The sequence below is a fragment of the Batrachochytrium dendrobatidis genome, assembly GCF_000203795.2.
Source record: "Batrachochytrium dendrobatidis JAM81 unplaced genomic scaffold BATDEscaffold_3, whole genome shotgun sequence".
NCBI lineage: Eukaryota > Fungi > Chytridiomycota > Chytridiomycetes > Rhizophydiales > Batrachochytrium > Batrachochytrium dendrobatidis.
In genome coordinates, this window is record NW_006281101.1 from 1,619,085 (window position 1) to 1,644,040 (window position 24,956).

Below are 24,956 nucleotides of genomic sequence, written 5' to 3' on the forward strand. Positions count from 1 at the left end.
GTTGCAAACTTGCTATTGAACTCAACAACTACGTGCGTATCCAAGTCATGGTACTTACTGTCGCTGATGCAAAGAAGCTCAAGGTTGCTGACTTGAAAACTGGTAAGGAAAATACATACTTCTGATTGCTGTCTATAATACACTTTGTTAAAGGCAAAATCGCTAGTGCTGTTTTACAGTATATCTGCTATTTCCATTGAGTATTATGCCGTATATTCCTCAGATATTAGACATCTTGATGATATAATATTTATTCTTTTTGGAATGTTTTAATTGTTCAATGTGATGGTGTTTTGGACATTATAATAGAGTTGCAGCAGTTGGGCATGTCCACCACAGGGAAAAAAGAGGACTTGCTTGCTCGTTTGATTCACCATCTGGAAAGCAATACAAATACTCCAGCTTCAAACCCTACTGTTAGTCCTTCTGCCCCTAATGGCGCTGTTCCAGCAAATGTACATACTCTACCAAACAATCTCACTGGTACATCTAGATCTGCTGGTGTTCATCCTCAAACAGTGCATACAGTAGATACAACTACTGTCCCAAAATCAGGTATTGCCATTTTAAATCATTAATGTCTACTGTATATAATATCTGGCTATTTAAATATGACGGCTTGTCTAGCCAAACAGATTGGATTTACTTTGACAAATGCCATGTCTATTATAAGCTAAATGAATTGGCTATAATCCATCGCCCCAATATTAACTTGTCTGTTCAATACTCACTGCCTGTATCTGACAGCATCAATCAAGTCGCCAAATAAGGACTCTCACAATGTTAACATTGCTGTCACTGCAAGCATGACTGATGAAGAGCGCAAGAGGTTGCGTGAAGAAAAGTTTGGCAAGACAGCTCCTCATGTATCCACCAACCATCGTGTCAAAGACACTACTGTTTCTGAAACAGTTGCTCCAAAAACTACTACAGTACCTGCCAAAGCTCATGTGAAATTGGATCCTTATGTATGTGTAGATTATTTACGAGCATTTGTCGAGTGTTGGACTAAACTTTGAAGTGCATTAGGTGGACGCGGCTACTTTGGCTCGTAGACAAAGTCGATTTGGAAGTGTTTCTGCCCCAAGTGATACGCATGTTTCAGCACCAGTTTCCCCTTCAAAGGAATCAGTTTCTACTACCCCACATGTAGTCCATCCTACAGGTAAATGCACGAATTTCGGATATCCACTTGTTTGATCGCAGTCTCATTTTTTAATTTCCATTTCCAGGAGCTCTGTCTGAAGAAGAAATTAAAAAGCAAAAAAGGATACAACGATTTAATGAGGAGCAACAGGTGCATTTTTAGATTGGTTTGCATTAATGTCCTGATTTTAGTTTTGGGCTGACTTGATTTTAATTCTGTCCATAGGCTTCAACAAAGCGTGGTAAGGTGATGTAACGTATATTGTTGATGAGCAATAAAGATGGGTGGTTAAAAAGGGACATTTTACTTTTATATGAATTACAACCTTTTGATATGGTTTTTTCTGGTGATCCAGGAAAAACAAATACATAATGGGCTTACAGATGAAAGGGCATTCCAAAGTAGGCAATACATGTTGTTATCTAAAAAAATAGACTTGAGACCAGATGCATGGGTGGTCAATTTGAAACGAAATATTAAACATGAGTCTTTTGGGCATGTTTTTATCAATTCAAACTTTACAACCAAATCAAAAAACATACACCAAACAAAAGTATGTCGACATCTGCAGAGGCACGACTGTCTATGCCAAATATAACTCAGTCACCATCTCATAGTCACAATCTAGACAATAAGCATATGCTGGATTCAACTTATCCACCATTGGTGTTTTCAGCTCCTAAACACAAGGATTCAAATACGCGCTTGACATCTATTGACCCAGTACGAATAGCAGCCATCATGCCTTCTCTTAAGCAGACTACAGACTCTAGCAGTCAAAATATTGATTTTAATAAGATCTTCAAGCTATTCACTGGAAAACATACTTCAAAACTTTACGAGCGACATGTAGCTGTTGTTGAAAAACTTGTCAAAATCTACCATGACGGAATCGTGAGTATTGCTTCGCCTAGTTAAATTGTTGAAATTATCAATATAATTTTGTAGAAAGTATACTGATACAGGTTGCATTTATATTTGATGTATTGCATTGCAAACACCATATACTGGGTTGAATAAAATTAGACTAGCAAAGACCTTGTTTCTGTCGCAAATGTTCTCGTACTTGCTTCAGAAAAAATAAAATTAGGCGGAACTGAGCTCATTCAACCACTGTACAGGCTAATACACGCAATAATGTAACTTTTAGTATATTGTCAACATTATCCTGTCTATCCTTGTAGGCTTTGACATATTACTGACTTTAAATGCAATCTGTATTTACATTTAGAACCATCAACATATCATTAAAAGAAATGAATGAATCGTCGAAAGTATGCGAATCAATTACATATATGATCAACTCTCTATCCAGCATTTTGGCACTGGATGACACAAACCTTGAACACATTACCACCGAAGCCGTGTTTGCTTATTCTGGTGGACGAATCATTAACCCAGATGATGTAAATACTCACAGAATAGTGTTTTCGTTAAAAAAGAACGATCCATTATTTAAACCAAAGAGTTCTGGCAAGCATGACGAAAATGAAATTGACAAGCGTGCACAGCTAATGCTTGAATGTGCTAGCAAAAGGTAACCCAATTAACATTGTCAACGTTTTGTCAGATCTTGAAAACAAAATGATAGCAAACCTGTTTTATTCATTTTACAGTAACATTCTTTTTGTACTTTTAGCAATGCTGTTGATGAAATTTCAAAATTGCTTTTAAACAGTCCGACTGTATCCAAACGTGTTGGTTTATTAAAGTGTCTAATATGTTTATCAAAAAGCGAAACATGTGTTATCCAACTGGTTGATGCAGGATCTATACAGACTTTATGCAATATAATCGAGGAAAATCAAACGCCAGTAACGTTTTACGCAATTGAAATTTTATGGAATGCCATAGCAAGCTCCTCAGCCAGTCAAGTATCGGAATTGTTGGGAACAACCGTAAGAACATGGCTTAAAAACATTTAATTGATTTAAAACAAATTTGTTTAATCTCCAAGTATTTAGGAAAACTTGGCTATTTTTAAAGAATTGTTTGATGATTTGGCATTAAACTCGCATCGTCAAGCCAACAAACAAATGCGAAATGATCTACTCACTTTATTTACAAGTATTTTAACCAACTGTAAAGCTGCGTTGCCTGCATTTGTTGAAACAAATTTGCTTGATTCTGTTAGTTTGTTTTTGACGCACCCAGAAATCAATCACTCGCACTCTGTCTCGATACAAATTATACTGGTATGATAAACAGAGATATACAGCTGCTGATCATTCTATAAAAAATGGCAGTGATTTCAACTAGCATTTTCATATTTCAATTTTTGGTCTGTATAGACGTCAGGAAACGACGATTTTGAATTCAAGAGATTGCTGATTACACTTGCATCCAAAATGATTGACCATCTAGGAATGCTTTCTTCTTTTCTTGAGGTATAAAACTCATGTTTTTTAAACATCACAACTGAACAGTCATTTGGTTTTATTTAAAGACGCATATTAACCAAATAGAATCAATATATTTTAAATAGAACGGCATTTTAAAGTTCATGATGGCATATCTTGTTTCGGAAAGCACTAATCCAACCATCTCCTCTTGGTCGGATTCACAACTACGTATACTACAAGGACAGGTATGATTTGGTTGAAAAAGTAGTAAATAACACTTACAAAAGTACTGAAACACGTTGTTTAGATTTTGGGACTCTTGTCTAGCATTGTTCCGCGAATATCTCGCGAGTTTCGAGCATCTGATGGATATAACCATCTTAAAAAGTTCCTTGATCATACTATCCACCAAGGACAGTTGCCCACAGCTTCTAGAATCGATGTGGCAAGAGAGCATCACACTGTGCTAAATTCTTTGCTTGGTGTTGTTCTCCGCCTAACAGAGATTGGACCAACAGCGAAAAAAACACTAGCTTCCCTCAATATATTCACAAACCTACTGAGTAAGTAACACGTTCATGTTTTGACACTGATACACACTTGAGTAGATTTAACAAGTCGTGTTTCAAACCTATCGTGACTGTTGGATATATAAATACAGATTTGTTAGATGAGCCAAACCAGCCCATTCAAATTTGGTGCACCTCGTTGATGATTTGCTCTTCACTTTGTCAAGGATACAAAGCCAATAAAACTGAGTTTGGCGATTGTGAAGGAGTAAAAAAAATCATTCCGTTTCTCAAGTATGCAGTAACAGTTTAAATATGCTATCCAGATGCCTTGGTCATTAACATGTTTGATGTTTAAATCATTTAGATACCGGTCAGCCGAACACCAGATACAAGAATCGGTCATATTTTCAGTGGTGGAATGTGTTTGGGGTGTCATTTGCGGAAACTGTGCAAACGAAGAGTGTTTTTTACAAAATCAAGGTATGCCCTATTGCGTGCAGTCTAGTTTATAGAGTAAACTAGACTAGATGTGTCAAATCAAGTAGTGAACAAAGCTTTTGCACATTTTATCTAGGAATATCTCTTATGCTGGACATTTTGGAAAATACTACTTTGAAAATGAGACGCCATATTCTTGGATGTTTGCTTGATCTGCTGGAAAATCCAAAAGTATGTATACGAGTAACAATAGTCTAAAATCTATAGATTATCAGACTAAACCAACCCTATTTGTAGTGCATTTATCATGTACTCAACTGGAAAATGCAACAAGATGTCAACAAAGGAATCGAGCATTTACTTGTGGAAATCTGGAATGGCGAAGAAGCTAGACTTCAAGGTGAATCGTACTTTTAATAGACTACCAAACCTTGAAAGTATTTTACCCACCCAATTTTTTCAAATAGTTTCACAAAATCAGTCTGGATTTATCAACAAAAACCATAACTGCCCACTACTCGATGGTAATCAGCCAAAGGTAAAACTGTATCATGATATGCATTCAAGTTTGGATTTGAAAAAGCTGTTTAATTGAATCGAGCGCAATTAAATACAGGTTGATTTAGCGATGAATAAAATTGAGCAAGATGGCGGAAGAGCAATTCAAGAAATACAAGAGAATCTGAGAGTAAGTCGACTATATTTTAATATAAATTGGCGTGCATAGCGTGAACCATAGTCTTATCATTTTAGTTTGATGTATATTTAGGCCAAGGTCTATTCTATGTTTTTCAAACTTGGGTTTGAACGATTTCATGACTCGCTTTCAACCCAAGAGCAAATTAAACTTGCAATGGTACGTGCTAATTGATAAAATTATAGCCGAGTTTAAAAGTAATCCAAATGTTTCGTTTTTTATGAATTTATAAATTCACATTTATTCTTGTAGATTTCAAAATATCTTGATTTCAAGATCGGAGAAGTATGGCTGGAGATTGCCGATGAGTTGAAGTTTGAAGGAATTCGACCAGTTTCTCCGGATCAAGACTGTATCAATACAGTGCATGCAGTGATAAAGAAAAAGGCAGAGGGAGTGTATCAACGACAGAGTGAGATTCAACGCAAAGCTGACGAAGTAAGTATTCAAATGAAATTATAATTGGAATACTTTGAAGGAGACCATATTGATGCCAACTATTTGACTATTGTATGCATTTAGATCAAAAAGAAACAAGAAACCTTGTTTTACGAGGATATGAGGATTCGGGAAATACTAAGAGCTCAACAAAATGCTCGTCCACAGATAGAAAGTCGTTTTCAACGGAAATCTAGCCAATATTGATGGGTGATGCATTTAAGCTTGTATGAAAAATGTAGTGTGAGGCTTTGGATATCAACCATATAAACTATCAAAATGAACGAATGTTGATGAAAACTACTTGAAACATATCGAGTATTTACAAGACTTGATAATGGGACAGATTACATGGAAAGATGACAATGCGAGTCGCATGAATCAAAGAGTTGAGAAAAAATACAGGATGTGTGCTGATTGGTCAAGCTTATTTTCCAGCGAGATTACACAGTGGAAGTCGCCAGGCCAAGTTTTATACTATTTCATTCCTTGGATTGGTTCAACGGTTCAATTTTCCCAAGATACCGACCATTATTCAAATCATTCGAGTTGGATAGTTTAAAAATAGATTTGGACTATTACTATTATTGACAGTAAATTGTTTATGGTGGAGAGTTTTAGCTTTTACTGTTGTATTCACGCAACATTTGTATTTATATTGCAGTCGGGACTTTGCAATGGATAATTGTCAAATAGTTGCACTTTTGTATTACAGATTGACTTGAATAAACACTCGACTTGTTAATCAACACAATATTTATTATGATGCACACAATCAATAGTTTTACATTAGAATGACTCATTTCAGACCATTTCAGACTATTTGGTAGTCATACATACAATCACCAGATTCATGCATTTCAATCCATATATTGAGGTCAACTGGTTTGATGTTGTCAATACAACTTTATCAAGCAGTTCAAATGATAATATTGACCAGTCAATGTGGTGGAAATTATCATTTCATGAAACTGGTAATTTATTATGCGTTTTGACATCTTTATCTAGTGTTTCATTTTACGTGAATACGGCAGTAACTGTAAATGAGTAAACCAGATAAACGACCCATTACACGACAAGACAAGGTCGACAAGAGTCATATTGCAAACAAGGGTAACCAAGTCGTGCATTACAGTTGTATTTCATGTATTTAAAGTATATCAAACTAATACGCCATTTATTAAACCATCGTAAATCGTATGGATATCAAGACGTGACATCTACCCAATGCAAAACAGGAGTCTACATCTTCAAAGACGGTTCAAAATACGGTACATTGAACATGGAATCACAATATCGGGTCAACTGTAACTACTGTACAACCGTGTAAACAGTTGTTTGAATACTCAACTATTGTAATCACCTGCTGTGATATATAGAAGGCGAGTATAAAGAAATCGATGGTGGTGGTATTGTTCGCAATGGTATGGGCAAATATTCGTGTGGTACGACTCATGGGGTTTATAACGGTCAATGGGATCATGATAAAATGAATGGAAAAGGTAGGTACTTGTTCAACAGATTTTTAATTTGTGCTCTTTTATACAAATAGTGGTTTATTTTGAATCATTGTAGGTCGATTGGATCTTGAATCGGGTGCATCGTATGAAGTAATGTATACAGTTTAAACCACGTAGTATAGAATTGATTTCATGATGCCAACAGCATGAATTCTCGTTTATTTGAATTCAAACACTGTAGGGAAATTGGAAAGATAATCAGTATATGGGATCAGGAACGTATCGATGGGCAGATGGATCTGCATTCATAGGAGAGTGGCTAGAAAATGGCATGAATGGACCTGGAAAGTACGTGGATGCAACTGGACAAAGTTGGACAGGATCGGTAGTCAAAGGAAGCGTGGCTACTCTTTCTCCAGAGTTGCACTCTTCAAACCCTATGACAGCTTGAATCTTTATATCTATACTATTCATTCTACGTAATTTCTACTGTTTACCTCAACTCGGCTACATTCGTTGTGAATAAACATTTAAAGATCAATAGCATATCTTTAAATTATCATTTATTTAGTGTTTTATTGCTAATCTTGCAAATCAATAGTAGGTGTCGTCCATGTACTCATTGTCGCTTTCATCAGAAGGAACATGATATACAAATTTCAAGGAATCAGTCCCACGTTTCCCAAAAGTCTCTACATCAAACTCTGAGCTACCGGCAAATTCCAAACCAGCCATTAGATTCTCAATCAGCACATTATGTCGAGTGTAGTCTTGGGTTGCTTGCGTGCCTAATGGTACTGAAGACTCGAGTGAATTACCAATCTCGGAAGAGTGACGTACATATGATGGTTGTAAAGTAGCATCATCACTTGATGCAAATGCTTTAATTGGCTCAATCGGTATCGACATGGCAGGTGATAGTAAATCACCATCGTTGAGTGCAGTGGAGACGGCAATACCTTTATCTGTTGGCGTATCTGAATAAACAAAAGGCATAGTATGGTTTTTTGATGTTAATGAACTTAGAATGTTTATCCTTTGCTGCTTGATCGACTCGTATGTATCAACCGTTTGTCGCACTGTATCTGCAAAACGCGGATCAATGGTGTTGGTGACAATTGATGGTGTATTTTCGTAAAGGTAGAGTTTTGAGTGAAGTAGTAAGGGGTCTTTTGAGTCGTCGTCGTTTTGTACAAGTGTGGCCGTAATGGATTGTGGTAGTAATTTCTTGAGATTGGTGTATTGGCTCATAAAGTGATCATACGTATTCCAATCATCCATATTTGAAAGTACATTCTAAGCAGATTTAGTATAAGAATCTACTCATCACAATGATATACGCTGAATTGTGCACGGATACAACTATACGATTTTTAACCTACCGACTTTTTAAAGAATGTATCGTTGACCAGCTCCCGAATATAAAGTGCATGGGGAGAAATTGCAGAAACACTGATGGGTCAAAATAAAAGGTTAGTCCCGCATTCGTGTTCAAAGCCATTGACAGCGTATCATATTCAGCCATTAATCTAGCCACCTCAAGTCTTTTCGTGGAATATTGGGTTCAAAATAGGGAAATGATAATCCTCCAGCCTTGACATTATATGGAACAATCAAAAATGCATCAGCACCCAAAAGGTTTGTGATGGCAGAAACAGCTTCAAACATGTTGCACTTGACACAGGCAGATTGGATATTTAATACCAAGTGCATCTGTCCTATATGTTACGGATTAATATGCAATCAAGATTAGCTCAGCATTACTGGATTCAAATCCAAGTTTTCCAAACATTTCAAATCAAGACCATATTAGCACAAAGACTTACTTGGACTAATATGGATCAATAAGATGGGTTTGGACGATGGTCTGGAGAAGAACAGTGCATACAATGCAAAGCAAATCCCAGCCTGCTGATACGGAGATGTACATGAATCCAGCAATTCTAGATTGTATTGAAATAAAGGAAAAATGAGCTGAAGCACAGAATGGTTGGATTGAAAACTACATACCCAAAAGTGCAACATAGAATGTACGCAATATTAATTCATAGGTTTCAGAATTAGTTGCTACGGTATGAATCCGAAAGAATCCAAGAGCTCGCCAGTCGTCACGAAAGTCCTGAAGAGAAGCAGATTGTCTCTAAAGAGTAGATGAAGAGTTAATACTGCAAGAACGATCCATCTGCAATCGAGTAGACTGAGTCAATCTGCACTAGTAACACATACAAGACTAAATCGAGAAAGCAGTGACTGAATGTCGTCTCTAGCAGCCTGTTCCTGCTTGCACTTGGTCTTTCGTGACTGAGCTCCAAGCCCTCGAATACTAATACCATTCACTCCAGACACAGTCTTGTCAATTCCAGAAGACGATATTTGCTCTGAAGACGTTCTCCGAGCATACCGAGCAAGATTGATTTTGTTGGTTCCATTGACTCGTATGTTTCTCTTTCTGGGTGCTGCTGCTGCAATGGCCTGCGTTGCATCTCGAGGCATATGAGAAGGAACAAGCCAAGATTCTTGTTAGAAAATAACTTGAAGATGTCAAGCTTGGATTGCTAAAAACTATGTTCTATATTAAATGTTGTCGAGTTTCAAGGCAGTAAAGTCATGACTTTGAATTCAACAATTCAATACTTGTGTCAGATATCAAGTTCACATGAATCTGCTCATGCTATACATGAATCTTGTGTCGATCAGCTCTAGATTACTATGACTGTTTTTGCCCAAAACGATTTTGGGCAAAACGATTTTGGGCAAAAATAGCCATGAATTGGTTGATCCAAACACTCGTTGATGAGCTTCACTCTGAACTCAATCTACTCTGCTGATAAACGGCAAGTGCATTCGTTATTGTCATGTTCATGCCATTGTTGTGTAAATAATAGGATTTATGATCTCATATAAACTGTTGCTCATCTTGTAATCAAAGGCCTTTCAATTCATTTTACTACTCAACTCAGCTCTTTTCAATGCTATTGTATCAGTCGCTTAATCTGTAAGTAGCGCACTGTTGGATGAAATGCTCTCATGTTTTAGTAATGTCTTTTATACATTATTACACCTGTTTTATCGTATTCAGATATACCTCACCAGAGGCGTACACGTTTGAACCTGTTTTTGTTGACGCCTCTATTCCTCGAGAAAGCCTGGTCGTTCGTCGTACAGATGGCGTGGTTGTGTTGAATGGTTAGATCATGGTTTTTACATGTTGTTTTTGATTCAATACTACTTTATTCAAAAGTTTTGCCAATTGTATGACATTGAATCTGATTGGGTATTGATGCTTGAATTTTCAATGTGCGATTAGCTCCACCTTCACCGACACTCGCCCAGGAACAAGTCACTACTATTCATGGCATTCTTGGCATAATTCGTCTTAATGCAGGTACACGGTTTATACTGAATTTCCCAACTTTTGTTACTATCCAAGAGTGCCATTCAGACTATTAACTCCCAATCTTGATTGATATGATAGGCGATCACATTGTTGTAATCTCTGGACGTAAAAAAATTGGTACTCTTGCCGGCCATGATATTTTTTTAATTACTGCACACAAAATTCTTTCAGTTTCCAAAAGCCAGACTCATCTTGTTGAGCGACAGGTACAGGACGACGCGACCTATATCTCTATGCTCAATGACCTTTTAAGTTCTGGATCATTCTACTTTTCCTATACGTTTGATCTGACGCACTCTCTGCAAAAACAAGCTAGTCTAGCATCTGCTTCTTCTCTCCCACTCTGGCAGCGTGCTGACGAGCGCTTCTACTGGAACAGATTTTTGCAGACACCATTGATTTCCATTACGCAAAAAGATCCGTTGCAAAGCAGCTTAAGTCGGTTTATTTTGCCAATCATGTGTGGATTTGTGACAATTATTCAAACCAAAGTCCATGCAACAGCCGTCACATTTTCACTGATTTCTCGCAGAAGCCAATTTCGTGCAGGTGCATCAATACTTTTACTATGCTCCTAATGGTACACCTCAATGATTAATGATTGGATATGTTGTATGATAGGAACTCGTTATCATTCTCGAGGTATCAACGATCAAGGACAAGTTTCCAACTTTGTCGAGACAGAGCAGATTCTTGAACTGCCTGGCACAGGTCTTATGTGCTCATATAGGCAGACTCGCGGATCTATCCCTCTTTATTGGAGACAAGTTATCAATGCTAAATATCAGCCCAAACTTGTGGTTGAAAACAATCCATTAACTGTATGATATGCTTTTTTAATCCAACCTGTGCGAATTTATTACCAACATCACTATCTTGACAATTAATAGGCTGTATCGTTTAAAGCCCACTTTTACGAGCAATTTGAACGCTATGGAAATCAGATTGTTGTCAACTTGATCAACAAGCATGGCTATGAATCACCGCTTGGTACCGAGTTTGCAAACCGTATCGGTGAGATGAAGGACGAACGGCTTCGGTAAATTACTTGCCATTGATGAGTTTGAAATGGATGCCATTATCATTTAAAAATAACTTAAATTTCCAACTCTACAACTATCACTACATGTTTAATTTTAGATTTATACATTTTGACTTTCATGAGCATTGCAAAAAAATGCGATGGGATCGCATTTCAGTGTTGATTCAAGCCATTGAAGAAGATTTAGCAGAGCAGGGCTATTGTAGCGTGACTACTACCGCATCTAGCACTCCAGTTTTGATTAAATCTCAGACATCTGTAGTGCGTACAAATTGCATAGACTGTCTTGACCGAACCAATGTGGTACAAAGTGTCCTTGCACGTCGATCTCTCAATCGACAGATGCGCGATCTCAATCTACTTGTTTTGCCAACAGAATCATTGGTTGATCTGGCAGACTTTGAACAAATATTCAAAAATGCATGGGCTGACAATGCCGATCAAGTCAGCAAACAGTATTCTGGAACAGGAGCGTTAAAAACTGATTTTACTCGAACTGGAAAACGCAGTAAATCTGGTGTGTTTCAAGATCTGTCCAACTCGATTGTACGATACATCAAAAACAACTTTTTAGATGGATTTCGTCAAGATTCATACGATTTATTTCTTGGCAAATACCGAGTCGATGCGTCTCGTCCATCACCGTTTTCAGATCAGAAAATCACTTTACATTTTATTTTAGCAGCAGCGTTGGCCATGTTTACTAGTTTTTGTATGTTGTACATGGTACTTGTTGCTGGGAGTGCAATCACAACAGGGCTGGTTATGGTTATGGCTTTGATGAGCTCTGGCGCGGTGTTCTACCTTGTTCATTTTTATGGTAGGGAATTTGTTGCCAATCCGATGCTGGTACCTGATGTGTGGGTTGCTGAATCTGAAGGTACAGATCAGCACAAGAATTCGTATGCGCAACCTCACAATTCATCCGAGTTTGATATTCAAATGACTGAGATGTTTCAATCTGCAAAACCCATGTTTTCAAAGCATGTCTAGTAACAGTGTGCTTGAAGTTTAACTTTATAGCCGTAAAACTATTTGACAGTTTTTATGATGTTTTGGCTAGTATGAATAAATACAACAAAATTTGAAATGGTATTGTAATGCTTGACCATTGAACTGGCAGTTTGTAGAGTTTAAAGTGGATGATAGTTGATTCAAATTACTTGAGTTGGATAGTTTAAAAATAGATGTGGACTATTACTATTATTGACAGTAAATTGTTTATGGTGGAGAGTTTTGGCTTTTACTGTCGTATTCACGCAACATTTGTATTTATATTGCAGTCGGGAATTTGTAATGGATAATCGTCAAATCATTGCACTTTTGTATTACAGATTGACTTAATAAACACTCGACTTGTTAATCAACACAATATTTATTATGATGCACACAATCAATAGTTTTACATTAGAATGACTCATTTCAGACCATTTCAGACTATATAGTAGTCATACATACAATCACCAGATTCATGCATTTCAATCCATATATTGAGGTCAACTGGTTTGATGTTGTCAATACAACTTTATCAAGCAGTTCAAATGATAATATTGACCAGTCAATGTGGTGGAAATTATCATTTCATGAAACTGGTAGTTTATTATGCGTTTTGACATCTTTATCTAGTGTTTCATTTTACGTGAATACGGCAGTAACTGTAAATGAGTAAACCAGATAAACGACCCATTACACGACAAGACAAGGTCGACAAGAGTCATATTGCAAACAAGGGTAACCAAGTCGTGCATTACAGTTGTATTTCATGTATTTAAAGTATATCAAACTAATACGCCATTTATTAAACCATCGTAAATCTGGTGTGTTTCAAGACCTGTCCAACTCGATTGTACGATACATCAAAAACAACTTTTTAGATGGATTTCGTCAAGATTCATACGACTTATTTCTTGGTAAATACCGAGTCGATGCATCTCGTCCATCACCGTTTTCAGATCAGAAAATCACTTTACATTTTATTTTAGCAGCAGCGTTGGCCATGTTTACTAGTTTTTGTATGTTGTACATGGTACTTGTTGCTGGGAGTGTAATCACAACAAGGCTGGTTATGATGGATACTTTAGCATTTGTTCCATGGATAAAAGATGTTTAATAAACTCAAGATCCATTTGTATAAAGCATATACTGGCTTTATTGATGCATGCTCGCAATCCAGAGTCTAGATTGCAACATTCCCATAGCTGCGCTTGTTTAGTAGATGAGAAATATAAGACTTTGACAGTTTAATATTGGCAGTTATGATGCTTTCGTCCTGTCGCTTGAAGCAAACGAGCCACCACCAAAGTTGTACCTTTTCCTATACTTTAGCCAACACCATTAAGCAAGCTCTTCATAATGATGGAGCGCTTGAGGTATATCATCACTCCATGCCGACTATCCTGTCTGTACAGTGCATTAACTCTTGGCTTAATCTGTTGTGGTGATTCCAGCAAGTTTACGTTGTATGAAACCAAAACTGTGAGTAAAGAAGGTCGGGTCTGAATGCATTAGATATCCAGATGCTGCCATACACATCAGAGTATTGATTATACTGTATCAATCCAGAGACTCTATTTTGTAGGAACCGACTCGACAGAGAAAGTGTTTCAAATCGCCAAGATCGACCGTACAGTGCTTGATGAACTGGCCTTTGTCGAGGATAGTGTGCTCTATACCAAAAAGGAAATCGAGGACTTGCTTGGGATGATAGAGAACGGAAACAAGATCACTGGAGGTCTACGTAAAATAACCGGCTGTTTTGGAATATTTGGTAATAGTTTATTCGTATCTTGTAAGATTCAACTTCTGCTCAACAGTATTTGATCTGTATATCTGGATAGGATTTGTTCGGTTTCTTGAAGGCTATTATGCTATTCTAATTACTAAGCGTAGTGCAGTTGCTCTCCTTGGAGGTCATTATATTTACCACATTGACGAAACTATCATGTTCAACGTCTACAACACTCCCAACAAATCAGACAAAAAACAGGATGAAGCAAGGTTGATTTTTAGCATCAATTGTTGGTCCTAGACTGTGCTGCTAACACACTTGATCGATCTTGATGTGGTAATAGATATCTTCAAATATTCGGTCAAGTAGATATCAACAAAAACTTTTATTACAGCTATTCGTACGATATTACATCTAGTCTACAACAGAATCTGCTTGCATCAAACGCTACAAATGGATTCAGTCCAAATGATATGTTTATATGGAACTCATATTTGATCAATGATGCATTTCCAAATCAATCTGTTTGGCGATTGAATATTATTCATGGATTTGTAGATCAATCAAGTATGTTGTGGCGATTGTCGTTGATAAGTTTATTGTAGAAACACGATTGCTAAACGATTCGTGTTTTTAGAAATTTGTGTTTTTGGACATAATATATTTGTGACATTGATTGCACGTAGATCCAAATATTATGCTGGGGCACGATATCTCAAAAGAGGTGTCAATGATCAGGTAGATATTATTCCTGTAAAGATGTTTGTCAGTCTACAGCTTGTTGAGATGCCATACTCAAAAAACGCATATTGTGTAGGGCTATGTTGCAAACGATGTAGAGACTGAGCAGATTGTACACGATGCATCCACCACATCGTTTTATATACCGCCAGGACGATATGGATCATGTGCGGGATATACTAGTTTTTTGCAACACCGTGGAAGCATACCTGTATATTGGAGTCAAGAGGCAACTGCCATGGCAGCTAAGCCTCAGATTGAGCGTATGTGATTAGTCATGTGTATACTTGTGCCCAAACAGCTGTGGCTTTAATTTTAAATAGTTTAAACTACTCACATTTGGCATTATCTTTGAACCACTAGTTAATTTCATTGACCCGTTTCATGCAGCAGCAGCAAAACATTTCAATGATATGTTTCATCGATATGGCACACCCATCATTGTACTGAATCTTGTCAAGGTATATTTTTATATTCATATGTATCAATCCGCTATATTGAAATCCATTTTAAATTTGGCAAATCTGCTCATATTTTCATGTCTACATGAACATTTGCATAAAGACCAAAGAAAAGGTCAAGAGAGAATCTATTTTGTTGGATCGATTTACAGAGGCCATCAGCTATCTCAACATATTTTTACCAAGTGACAAGGAAATACTATATATTGCATGGGATATGGCTCGTGCATCCAAAAGGTGGGTTTGTATAATACTGCATTCTGATACGTTTGCAATATCTAGTAGTAACAAAGTCTGTTTGGTAATGCATTGATTTTGATGAATAGTACCGATCAGGATGTGATTGGTGTTTTAGAGAGTTTGGCTGAGCAGGTTTTAGCAACAACGTGGTTTTTTCATAGTGGTGCAGAGCCATTAATCAATGCAGAGCGACGTGCAGGGTGGGCCATTCTCATTGCATTTTCTGTAAATAGACGCATACTAACATTTAAATATCGATTTTGTGCAATTTCAGAATTAACTCGTCCAATCCTAGACCTGTAGAGCATCGTACAACGAGTATGCATCAGCATGGCATTCTGCGTACCAATTGTGTGGACTGTTTAGATCGCACCAATGCCGCTCAGTTTGTGGTGGGAAAGTGTGCGTTGGGACATCAAGTAGGTTTAAAATTATATACTAGGCTTCATCATATTGCTTTCAACGTACTTTAACTAATGCACTATTGGACTTGAATTCACTCTTTTGGTATATAGCTCTATGCACTTGGACTGATCACAACACCCATAGTACCATTTGATTGTGATGCAGTGAATCTACTTAATGCAATGTACCATGATCACGGTGACACAATTGCCTTGCAATATGGTGGTTCACATTTGGTCAATACCATGGAAACGTATAGGAAAATCAGTCCATGGACAAGCCACTCTCGTGATATGATTGAGACTATTCGTCGATTTTATTCAAATAGTTTTACTGGTAAGAGCTTCATTTTTTTTGATTTCGTACGGTTAAAATTGTTGATAATAAACAATTGCTTTTAATAGATGCGGAGAAACAGGACGCAATCAATTTGTTTTTGGGAAACTACTCTCCAAAAATGCGGTTGACCCCATTGTGGGATTTGCTGACAGATCAATTTCTGCATAATGACTTGCCATATAATCGAACACCCGTTGTCAGGTACGTTGCATTTGAAATCAACAATACAAACTATAGGTTTACCTTGATGGATGTTAATTCAAGTTTGATAAACTATTTTAAACAGTTACCGTACATGGTGGACATCTGACGCATTTGATGACAACTACAAGTATAAACCCGAGTACAATAGACATGACATTGTAGCAATGTTTGACGAATATTATCGACCTTTAGTTTACACCACCTTTGCGCGATTGTTTGCATTCAATATGATTGGCACTAATGCAAAGTATGTGCTGGCTATATATTTAGATTTCATGTTTAATTTCATGTTTTACTGATATTTCTATTTGACAACTTGATTCAACGACTGTCGATAATAGAACTATTTCGGCAGGATCTGGAGCCGACGCACCAGAAACAACACCATTTGCTGTACGAACTCAAGCAGCAAAGCACCTCATGATATATAGTTTGGATATTGGTGGTGTCAAGCGTTGGATGACTCTTAAAAGCAAACCAGTGGATACTTCAGCCAGTGTACAGACAATCGGTAGTGGACAAATCAGCACACCTCTTGACAGATCGCATCGACAGGCTGCAAGGCGAGCCATTGAAACAGGGGCAGCATTGCAAAAATCTACGCGATCCAAATTGACAGCCAATGCTGCAAGTGCGACGATTCCTAATGGAGCCTCTACAGAAAAGGCCAATACCGAGGCAAAAAGAAAACATACCAATTCACACTGGCTTTCTTCTAGCATACTAGCAGAGCGATTACTAGAACCAAAGACTGTTCAAGTGGATGAATATAAACGATATGTGCAGCAATTTCAGCCATCTTCCATCAAACTTACCTGGTCATTTGATGCTACAGCTAGAGAGCACCCAGACTATAAGATATTTAATTTGCATATACGACGTATGGCGGATTCTTTAGAGTCTACTGGAAATGAGCCCAATTTATCGGTTGATCCACGAGATGCGTTGATATATACGAATTTTAGTGCTGCATCTTATCTGTAATGATATAAAGTGGATGAGTTTATACCTTTTTATTGTATTGAATGCTGATTAGTAAACACGAGAACCGAATTTAATTTTACTATACATGTGGCTAACTTGTATTGATTTGTTTGATGCAACAACTGGTGGGTGCTTATTATGTAAATACGACAAGTAGTGTATTTGGGCTGAGTATCTTGACATTCATTTAGGGATCGTTCCAGTCATGCTATAGATTAATATGAGGTTACAAAGCTGGCTGGTAGTAGCAATAGTTGATTATAAAATGGGATTAAAGAATTTGAAATATTTTGGTTGAGCTACTGTGATGTCACTGCCGTATTCATATAGAACCAAACGTTGGGCTATCTGCATGGAAACAGCTGTTACACTCCCAAGATTGTTCTGTTGAACTAGATCGCGAACGTATCTGATATTAGAATAGAGTTTCAATAAAAAAAATCAATTTCCAACAACAAATATGTAACGATTGTTTATTCCAAGACAATCATTACAAGATCGATACGGAAAAGTATTTGATTTTACGTGAATACGATTGTAATATAATAAATCGCAGGGAAACAGCATCTCTGAATACCAGTTGTTCATTCTCGTTTGGATCGTTGACTTTTTTTCTTGTTGTTTACCTTTCCTTGCGAGGATGCAGTAGACGCACCACGTTTCAACATGCTTTGAAGATTCCGCGTTTGAGGAGTGTCATTTCCCTGAGTGATTCCTCTATATCTTCGAACTAGATCGTTAAAGACCTGCTTCATACTTCCAGGACCATCATCAAGTCCTTCAAACATGGCTTCGCCAGAGTACAAAAAGTGAATAATTACTCGAGTCCATCCAGAAAAGAGTGTTAGAGCAGTAACAGCAAGTCCTGTACGGATAGCAAGCCATTTGTATCTAGTCAAGCCAGCAGTAAAAAACACCAACATAGCAACTAGATCCATTGTACCAGATCCAGTGACAGAATCAAGGCTGTTTCCAGCCATAGCATCCCAAAAAGTATCATACTTTTTTTTAGCGCATTCGATTACATTCTCGTGCTCAAGCACAATAGCCATAAGAAGCATATTTTCCACCATTTCAAGCAAGGGCATCACCAAGGGAATAAATAAAAGGAAGATGGATCGCATTTGAATCAAATGAGGTTTGGCTTTGCGAACAGGAATATCTGAACCAGTTCGATGATGATAGCGCTCAATCTGGTTTTCCAGAGTGATCTCAGCAGCCGCCAAAATATTAGCAATGTAGCCCACGGTGAAAGAAAACAGCAATGCACCAGCAAAAGCGAATGGAGTTTCAATGGATAGATAAATGAGGTACCAGTCCCGACCAGTCTTGCCCAACTGATTTAAAAAATAAACTAGTTGCGGTAAAGTATAAGTGAACTGGTTATCAATGGACTTGAATGGTGTAGGTAGATTGGATGCATCTTCTAAATAAGACTCGACCCGAGCAAGAGTCAAGTACAAAACACCGTAAATAACTGCTAGAATCATATAATTGCGGTTGCTATACCAGGCCTGGATACGAGTAAAGAATGCAGATATGCCATCATATGCAGGGTTTGGAACAGTATTGGTCGTGGCAGCTCCATTCTTGAGGGGTGCAGTTTTAGCTGCAGTTTCTGACATTGCAGTTCGTTGGGTTAAAAGTTTGCATCAACAACCTTGAGCTAATACGATTGCATTCGCTCAACTCTGCATTTTCTGGTGTTTATGAATAAATGCTCAACTATCAGCGTGGTTTTATGAAACCTAAATCAATCCTCGATAAATCGCCATGTACTCCAGTTATGATTGTCCAGCATTGGCTGTTGATGAATCGCAACATTGAAAGTCTGAACATACCAATTGAAGAGGCAATGCAGTCAATTCTAATAGGAAAGCGTAACAGATATTTGACCATTGTTTATTTGCAAGTGAATGAGCAGTTTGAAAGATAAATAGTGTTCCATTTTACGTGAATAGAGTTGTAAACCCTTTAAACTGCTACGTCACAACTCATCATGTCCACCAAAGATGTCGATGTGGGCAATACAGAAACACCAAAAGATTTACTCGAACAGCACAAAACTCCAGCAGCTCTGCTTGCTGGTGCATCGGGTACAGCATCTATGCATTCGTTGACCAATATGACATCCATGGCTCAAGCTATAGTATCTTCACGCGATGATATCAAGACAGCAGCATCACCTCCAGCTCAATCTACAAAACAAAATGCAGGTTTGTATATTTTTATACTGACATGCGTATCGTATCTTGTCAATCTTTTAATCCTTATTTTTGGCCACGTTGGTAGGTGTGAATAATGAGCCATCAGTTGCTGGCACAACAAAAGCAGACACTGTCGCTGCTAAGCGTCGCATCATTGCTGAGGATCCTGAATGGAATCTAGCTCCTGTTGAACGACTAAGTGAATTATGTGTAAAGGTGATTGTTCAGAATTTCAAGGGTAAATATATAATGAGATGGTAGTTTTAATTACAGATTGTATCCAACATGCCATTTAAACGCTTAATCCAGTTTTATTTGAATAGTATTAACTATTGGAATTTTTGTGTTAAAATAACTAGAGAAACCATTTTTAAAAGGTATACCGGAAAAATACAAAGATAAGATTATTGAGCAGGTATCAATCGATATTCCACTAAATATCGCAGCACCATTAATTCCATACGAGTCGTATTGGCAACGCCGCGGAAAAGTTCGATTTCGTCTCAACAATGTTCAAGACCATGGAGGATCGTGGAGACAATCCTATTTCGAGTTACACTTGCAAGACAGAATCGAATCATATTTACCTCAAAAGGATGAAGATATATATGGACCAACTGATGCCATGTCTAAACTGCTGGATGATGTGAAAGTTGGCGCGCCATTTGTGAAGCGTATCGAGGTGAAGCAATTGAGATCTAATGATCAAAGTATCGGTTTAAAACCTGGAAACTCTACAGTCACTGCTGGTGTGACAAGTGAAGTTCAACCTGCTATCAAAGTTGCAAACCAGTTACCGATTGGCACGACTCTCGAGTCTACACACCTTCGCGAAGACGTATCTGGAGGCATGACAGGTTCATTGCAGCCACCCAATACAATTCCACAAGAGTATCTGAATCAATCAGCTGAATTCCAAAAAAAAATCAAATCCAGCGATCAGCATCTAGACCATATTAATTTGGCTCAAGTATTTGTTCACTTGACTCATTTACAAGAGCTAAGCATTTATTATGGGTAATCATCTCAAGTCTTGTATTTGAAATAGTTGTGGAATGTGTATACTGAATTTCCAGTTATTTGTAATTGCATCATCTCAAACGTACTGTCATTATAGAGTCAAGGATTGCGGAATCAATTTTTCATGGGCTTACTTTGGAATGACACTCAATGACTGCGTGAGATTATCCGAGTATTTAAAAGTATCCAATCTGAGTAAGCTTACTGTCCGTGCAAGTGCAGTGGATGACGACAAATGCAGAGTATTATGCCATGCGCTGCTTTTGAACACAACCCTAACACATTTAGGTAAGCCATATGTTTGCTGTAAATCAATGATTCACAAATTCATTTTTATAAAGTTTGATTAACGAGTAAACACGAGCATAGATTTATCGCACAATAAAATCGGCGACAGTGGTGCGTGTGGGTTGGCTAAAGTGATATCTGCTCCCCAAACAGTAATGAGTGTTCTTCATCTTTCCAATAACAGTATCGGTCTTACAGGCGCTCAATCTATGGGAAAATCACTGACAGTCAACACAAGTTTGCGTCAGCTAGATTTACGACTGAATCGTCTTGGTGATGGAGGTGGCCATGCTCTTTGCACATCTCTTGTAAAAAACAAAACCGTTACAGAAGTAGATATTTCCGGAAATGGGTTGGGCGTAAGAAGCGTGACTGCTTTATGCGAGTTGTTGAAACGAAATGGTGAAGCGCTGACCCAGTTAGATATAAGCTGTAACAAGCTTGGAAATCATAGCCATTCAGTTATAATGGAAGGTTCTGCAAGCGGCGGCAGTGCAGTGACGAATCCAACTGCGACTTTAACTGATCCATCTGCTGATCATGCTGGCTTACCTCTTGCAAATGCTACCAATGACGTGAATTCGTTTGGGATTGTCCACAATGGAAGCGAAAGCGATCTTGTTGGAAAAATGATATTCGAAGCCATTAGTCTCAACAAGGTAAGTGATTTGTGCGATAATACCAATATATTACCATCAAACCTACTCTGTTTTAGTCAACGCATACCAACTTATATCTGCAACATTTTTATGAATCCATTTGTAGTACATCACCAAACTGGATTTGCGCATGACAGATTTATCTCCGAAATTTCTCATTGCCATTCAAGGAATCGTTAATGAAAACGTAATTAGTTGAGGATTTGTCGATAATAGTTTGATCATTTAATAAACATTTGTTTTTTAACCCACTGGTTTGCTAAAGAATCAGTGGCTAATGCAAGTATAAATACGAGTCATAGCTACTAGATTTGGATTCTTGAAAAATAGCCGGTTAAGCAACATAAATCTATAGACAAATTCAATAGTAGTCTATTTTTAGGCAATTCAACATATTTAATTTGTGCATTCATTTCTTGACTCCCAAAAGATTAATCTGCTCAATAAATTCCTTGGCAGTAAGCAGCTCAGTCGATCCATAAATAATCTTTTTCTTGACAAGATTAGAGCGCTATCAATCAAATGCATTCAATAGAATATTAGATATTTGAATTTAGTCTAGAATTCAATATTCCTGATGACATACCTGAGTGTAATCAAGCAGATTTTGGTATTCCAAATAGTTTCCGCCGCCAATCACAAAAACAATAGCTTCTTGAAAAGCAACCTTGTTTTTTGGTTGCTGGCGACTAGCAGCACCAGAACGAGTGGTTTTGGGGTCCAAGTATAAAAAGTCATCCGCTACGCCTGTTCCACCTACAGTTGTTCCTTCCATAATAGCATCAACAGTGCGAGTTACTGCCAGCTCTTTGCGTGTCGGCAACAAATTTTTGACACCTGAGATGAGCGTTTCAAAGTGATTGGATACGCCAGTACTTTGAAGGGTATCCGTCAACTAACCATTCAATGAATAAAATGTAAACGAAAAATACAAGGTTGAGCAAGACACTTGTTCAAACACAGGTTTAGATAATAGCCTCTAATGTAACTCACTCTACTAAAGTTGGATGTAAACGTGCCAAATAAATCGTTGCCTGCAGGCGCAGCTGGGGTTGATGATTTTGTCACGGCAGTCATTTTAGAGTACATACGAACCTGCTTGACATAGTTGATCGAGGCGGTATTGCATCCAGCTTCAGCAAGACACGTCTCGTATTCGGCTAGATCCTCTTTTGAAATTTCATCAATCGAGAGATAGTATATCAAAAAAAGACGAATCTTGTCTTGTGCATCCTTTTTTGGGTCTTTGATTACTTCCAAGATTGACGCCTTGTTCTATATGCATGTTGGTTAAAATACAAACGCTTAGTATGGGTTTGAAACTAGATGGAATGATGTATAAATACATTGCAAAGATAACCTATTGAAATCAAGATTTATACAATAAACTTACCAGCTTACCAAGAGCTTCCTCCATGGAGAAAAAAACGTCAAGCTGACGTTGTTGAATTTCCTTGAAAAGATTGGTGGCCATATTCATGTGCATATCCAATGTTTTTTTGCGAAGTGTAAGTTCAGGTAGTTGCTTCATGGCCGAGGATAGATTTTTGGCACTTGAAGTAAAATCACTAGTTATAAAATCCCAAGTAGTTGGTAAAATGCTGAATGACTAATTAGATTGAAAAATACAATACAGTTCTTACTTTGGATCGACCTCTTCCAATGAAGAAACACCACATGTACGAGTGACAAGATCAACTTCTTGTTTGTACTTGTTAATCTCGGAATCCACATCCTCTATTATGTAATAAATATACAAGTTGCTTGAATTATAAATCAACACGGCAAAACACAAAATTTGCCATATTTGACAGTAAACTATAGCTTACCCGCAACTTGTGGAAAAGGATTGCCAGAATTTTTGCTCCAAAAGGCGTCTTGAACATCTACATCATAGTTCTTGCGAACAGGGCGACCTCGTTCATCGACCTAGAATTACTAGTCAGCAGTAATAAAAAAGCAGTACAAACAATAAAGTCAAAAGATGGTGATAGGTACCATTATAGAAATACGATTCAGTTTCATATCAAGTACATCGTGTACCAAAGTAGAGTACGTCCACGTATGACTCAGTAGCGTTCCAAAATCCATGTTACGATCTAAGATGACAAGAACTGGTCGAGAGAGTTGAACACCTTCCTGAAACAGATTTGAACGACTATCTAGCAAATGATCACGCAGCTTGCTTTCAAGTTTCAATGCAACTGCTTCTGCACTTGTTCCTCTTGGACATCGAATGATTGGAACCGTTCCCAAAGTCACCAAAATAGAAAAAAGTGATGAAACAATATTGTTTGTTAAAAGTTCAATTTGAGACTCGGTCGTGGTTGGATTGTTGAGATGGTAGTATGAGTCTGTAAGTTGTAGAGAAAAGAGATTGTGCTCCAATGACACAAAATTGAGATACTGGTCGTAGATCTGGCTTACAAGATTGGCAGTATCAGTAGAAGCAGCAGCAGTAGCGAGATCTTCAAGAAGTGGGCGAGAGAGTGCGGATGAAAAGTTGATATTGATAGAATCGTATAATTGACGAGACATGTCCTAAACCATACCAATGCGTACGACTGATTAATGACAGCGTACTGATAAAATAGTATAAATTAGACAATACAGTCGTATCAATTTACATTGGCAATACGCTTGATATTATCAGAAGTTGGTTCAACAAAATAAATTGCAGGCACATCTGGAATTGGATCTCTAGCGCTATATATTGACCTATAAAGATGTTTGTCATTATGATAAAAAGCCCGTTTAACCACAAGAACTTTAACCGTAAATGAATCAATTGTAGAACCCCGAGTACTGGTCTCTTACATATGGACAGTGATGCCCCGTTCGCGGAGGTCGCCAACATGCAGCAATGGAGAAATAATATCTTGACCCAACTTGTCATAAATGAGAACCTTCCAGACAGGATCAGTGATGGTCAAATTGCTACTCAAGCCAGATCCCTCGGATGCACGCATCGAAAGTGCTCCTGAACCAGCAGACAAGGCATCAGAGGATTCATTCAGTTTAAGCATACAAAACAGTGCAGCTATAGTATCCATGTGTTGTAAAGAGTGAATGTTATAAAACTTTGGCTGCAGAAAGTCAACATGCATTTCAGCCCTTTATTGAAGCCATTGACATGAATGTACTCGTATTAAGATATATAATAAAATACCTTTCTGGGCATCTCTGAGGGATGACTGGAAAGTAGTG

General features: G+C 37.7%; 9 protein-coding genes across 9 annotated transcripts; 6 read left to right on the plus strand and 3 right to left on the minus strand.

Moving 5' to 3' along the window:
• Positions 1 to 47: 47 nt before the first annotated feature.
• On the plus strand, positions 48 to 1,392 carry BATDEDRAFT_23739 (uncharacterized protein; the record flags this gene model as incomplete). Its single annotated transcript, XM_006677295.1, has 6 exons — positions 48 to 102; positions 310 to 555; positions 748 to 968; positions 1,030 to 1,165; positions 1,233 to 1,297; positions 1,339 to 1,392. 6 exons carry the CDS (start codon positions 48 to 50, stop codon positions 1,390 to 1,392), a joined length of 777 nt encoding a protein of 258 aa, XP_006677358.1.
• A 310-nt stretch (positions 1,393 to 1,702) lies between these two features.
• On the plus strand, positions 1,703 to 5,876 carry BATDEDRAFT_34698 (uncharacterized protein; the record flags this gene model as incomplete). Its single annotated transcript, XM_006677391.1, has 17 exons — positions 1,703 to 2,041; positions 2,174 to 2,286; positions 2,379 to 2,684; positions 2,787 to 3,045; positions 3,112 to 3,342; positions 3,439 to 3,534; positions 3,633 to 3,734; positions 3,797 to 4,052; positions 4,151 to 4,292; positions 4,366 to 4,481; positions 4,576 to 4,670; positions 4,737 to 4,839; positions 4,907 to 4,977; positions 5,056 to 5,127; positions 5,209 to 5,295; positions 5,389 to 5,574; positions 5,659 to 5,876. 17 exons carry the CDS (start codon positions 1,703 to 1,705, stop codon positions 5,779 to 5,781), a joined length of 2,697 nt encoding a protein of 898 aa, XP_006677454.1. The 3' UTR covers positions 5,782 to 5,876.
• Positions 5,877 to 6,617: 741 nt separating this feature from the next.
• BATDEDRAFT_23741 (uncharacterized protein) lies at positions 6,618 to 7,485 on the plus strand (the record flags this gene model as incomplete). The annotated part of the gene is made up of 5 exons (XM_006677296.1): positions 6,618 to 6,687; positions 6,786 to 6,845; positions 6,954 to 7,076; positions 7,150 to 7,184; positions 7,276 to 7,485. The coding sequence occupies 5 exons, from the start codon at positions 6,618 to 6,620 to the stop codon at positions 7,483 to 7,485; spliced, it is 498 nt and encodes a 165-aa protein (XP_006677359.1).
• A 96-nt stretch (positions 7,486 to 7,581) lies between these two features.
• Positions 7,582 to 9,663, minus strand: BATDEDRAFT_34699 (uncharacterized protein). The gene is made up of 6 exons (XM_006677392.1): positions 9,261 to 9,663; positions 9,045 to 9,174; positions 8,861 to 8,977; positions 8,572 to 8,752; positions 8,417 to 8,486; positions 7,582 to 8,330 (listed from the first exon to the last, which is right to left on the minus strand). The coding sequence occupies exons 1-6, from the start codon at positions 9,525 to 9,527 to the stop codon at positions 7,629 to 7,631; spliced, it is 1,467 nt and encodes a 488-aa protein (XP_006677455.1). The 5' UTR covers positions 9,528 to 9,663; the 3' UTR covers positions 7,582 to 7,628.
• Positions 9,664 to 9,856: 193 nt separating this feature from the next.
• Positions 9,857 to 12,567, plus strand: BATDEDRAFT_19133 (uncharacterized protein). Its single transcript, XM_006677152.1, has 8 exons — positions 9,857 to 9,868; positions 9,964 to 10,029; positions 10,114 to 10,220; positions 10,342 to 10,419; positions 10,510 to 10,980; positions 11,053 to 11,252; positions 11,322 to 11,470; positions 11,572 to 12,567. The coding sequence occupies exons 2-8, from the start codon at positions 10,004 to 10,006 to the stop codon at positions 12,464 to 12,466; spliced, it is 1,926 nt and encodes a 641-aa protein (XP_006677215.1). The 5' UTR covers positions 9,857 to 9,868; positions 9,964 to 10,003; the 3' UTR covers positions 12,467 to 12,567.
• Positions 12,568 to 13,918: 1,351 nt separating this feature from the next.
• On the plus strand, positions 13,919 to 16,490 carry BATDEDRAFT_810 (phosphatidylinositol-3,5-bisphosphate 5-phosphatase; the record flags this gene model as incomplete). The annotated part of the gene is made up of 12 exons (XM_006677030.1): positions 13,919 to 13,948; positions 14,036 to 14,240; positions 14,311 to 14,470; positions 14,545 to 14,768; positions 14,839 to 14,939; positions 15,019 to 15,205; positions 15,306 to 15,403; positions 15,507 to 15,640; positions 15,730 to 15,836; positions 15,947 to 16,062; positions 16,159 to 16,384; positions 16,453 to 16,490. Coding segments are annotated over 12 exons (1,626 nt in total), but the record flags the coding sequence as incomplete, so codon positions are not given.
• Positions 16,491 to 18,159: 1,669 nt separating this feature from the next.
• BATDEDRAFT_87068 (uncharacterized protein) lies at positions 18,160 to 19,200 on the minus strand (the record flags this gene model as incomplete). Its single annotated transcript, XM_006677628.1, has 1 exon — positions 18,160 to 19,200. The coding sequence occupies one exon, from the start codon at positions 19,198 to 19,200 to the stop codon at positions 18,160 to 18,162; it is 1,041 nt and encodes a 346-aa protein (XP_006677691.1).
• A 361-nt stretch (positions 19,201 to 19,561) lies between these two features.
• BATDEDRAFT_87058 (uncharacterized protein) lies at positions 19,562 to 21,982 on the plus strand. Its single transcript, XM_006677527.1, has 6 exons — positions 19,562 to 19,791; positions 19,868 to 20,020; positions 20,142 to 20,799; positions 20,900 to 21,090; positions 21,172 to 21,749; positions 21,856 to 21,982. Exons 1-6 carry the CDS (start codon positions 19,575 to 19,577, stop codon positions 21,946 to 21,948), a joined length of 1,890 nt encoding a protein of 629 aa, XP_006677590.1. The 5' UTR covers positions 19,562 to 19,574; the 3' UTR covers positions 21,949 to 21,982.
• Positions 21,983 to 22,314: 332 nt separating this feature from the next.
• BATDEDRAFT_9927 (syntaxin-binding protein) lies at positions 22,315 to 24,718 on the minus strand (the record flags this gene model as incomplete). Its single annotated transcript, XM_006677056.1, has 8 exons — positions 22,315 to 22,644; positions 22,743 to 23,024; positions 23,143 to 23,317; positions 23,393 to 23,486; positions 23,579 to 23,678; positions 23,748 to 24,290; positions 24,377 to 24,467; positions 24,567 to 24,718. 8 exons carry the CDS (start codon positions 24,716 to 24,718, stop codon positions 22,315 to 22,317), a joined length of 1,767 nt encoding a protein of 588 aa, XP_006677119.1.
• Between the last annotated feature and the right edge of the window lie 238 nt (positions 24,719 to 24,956).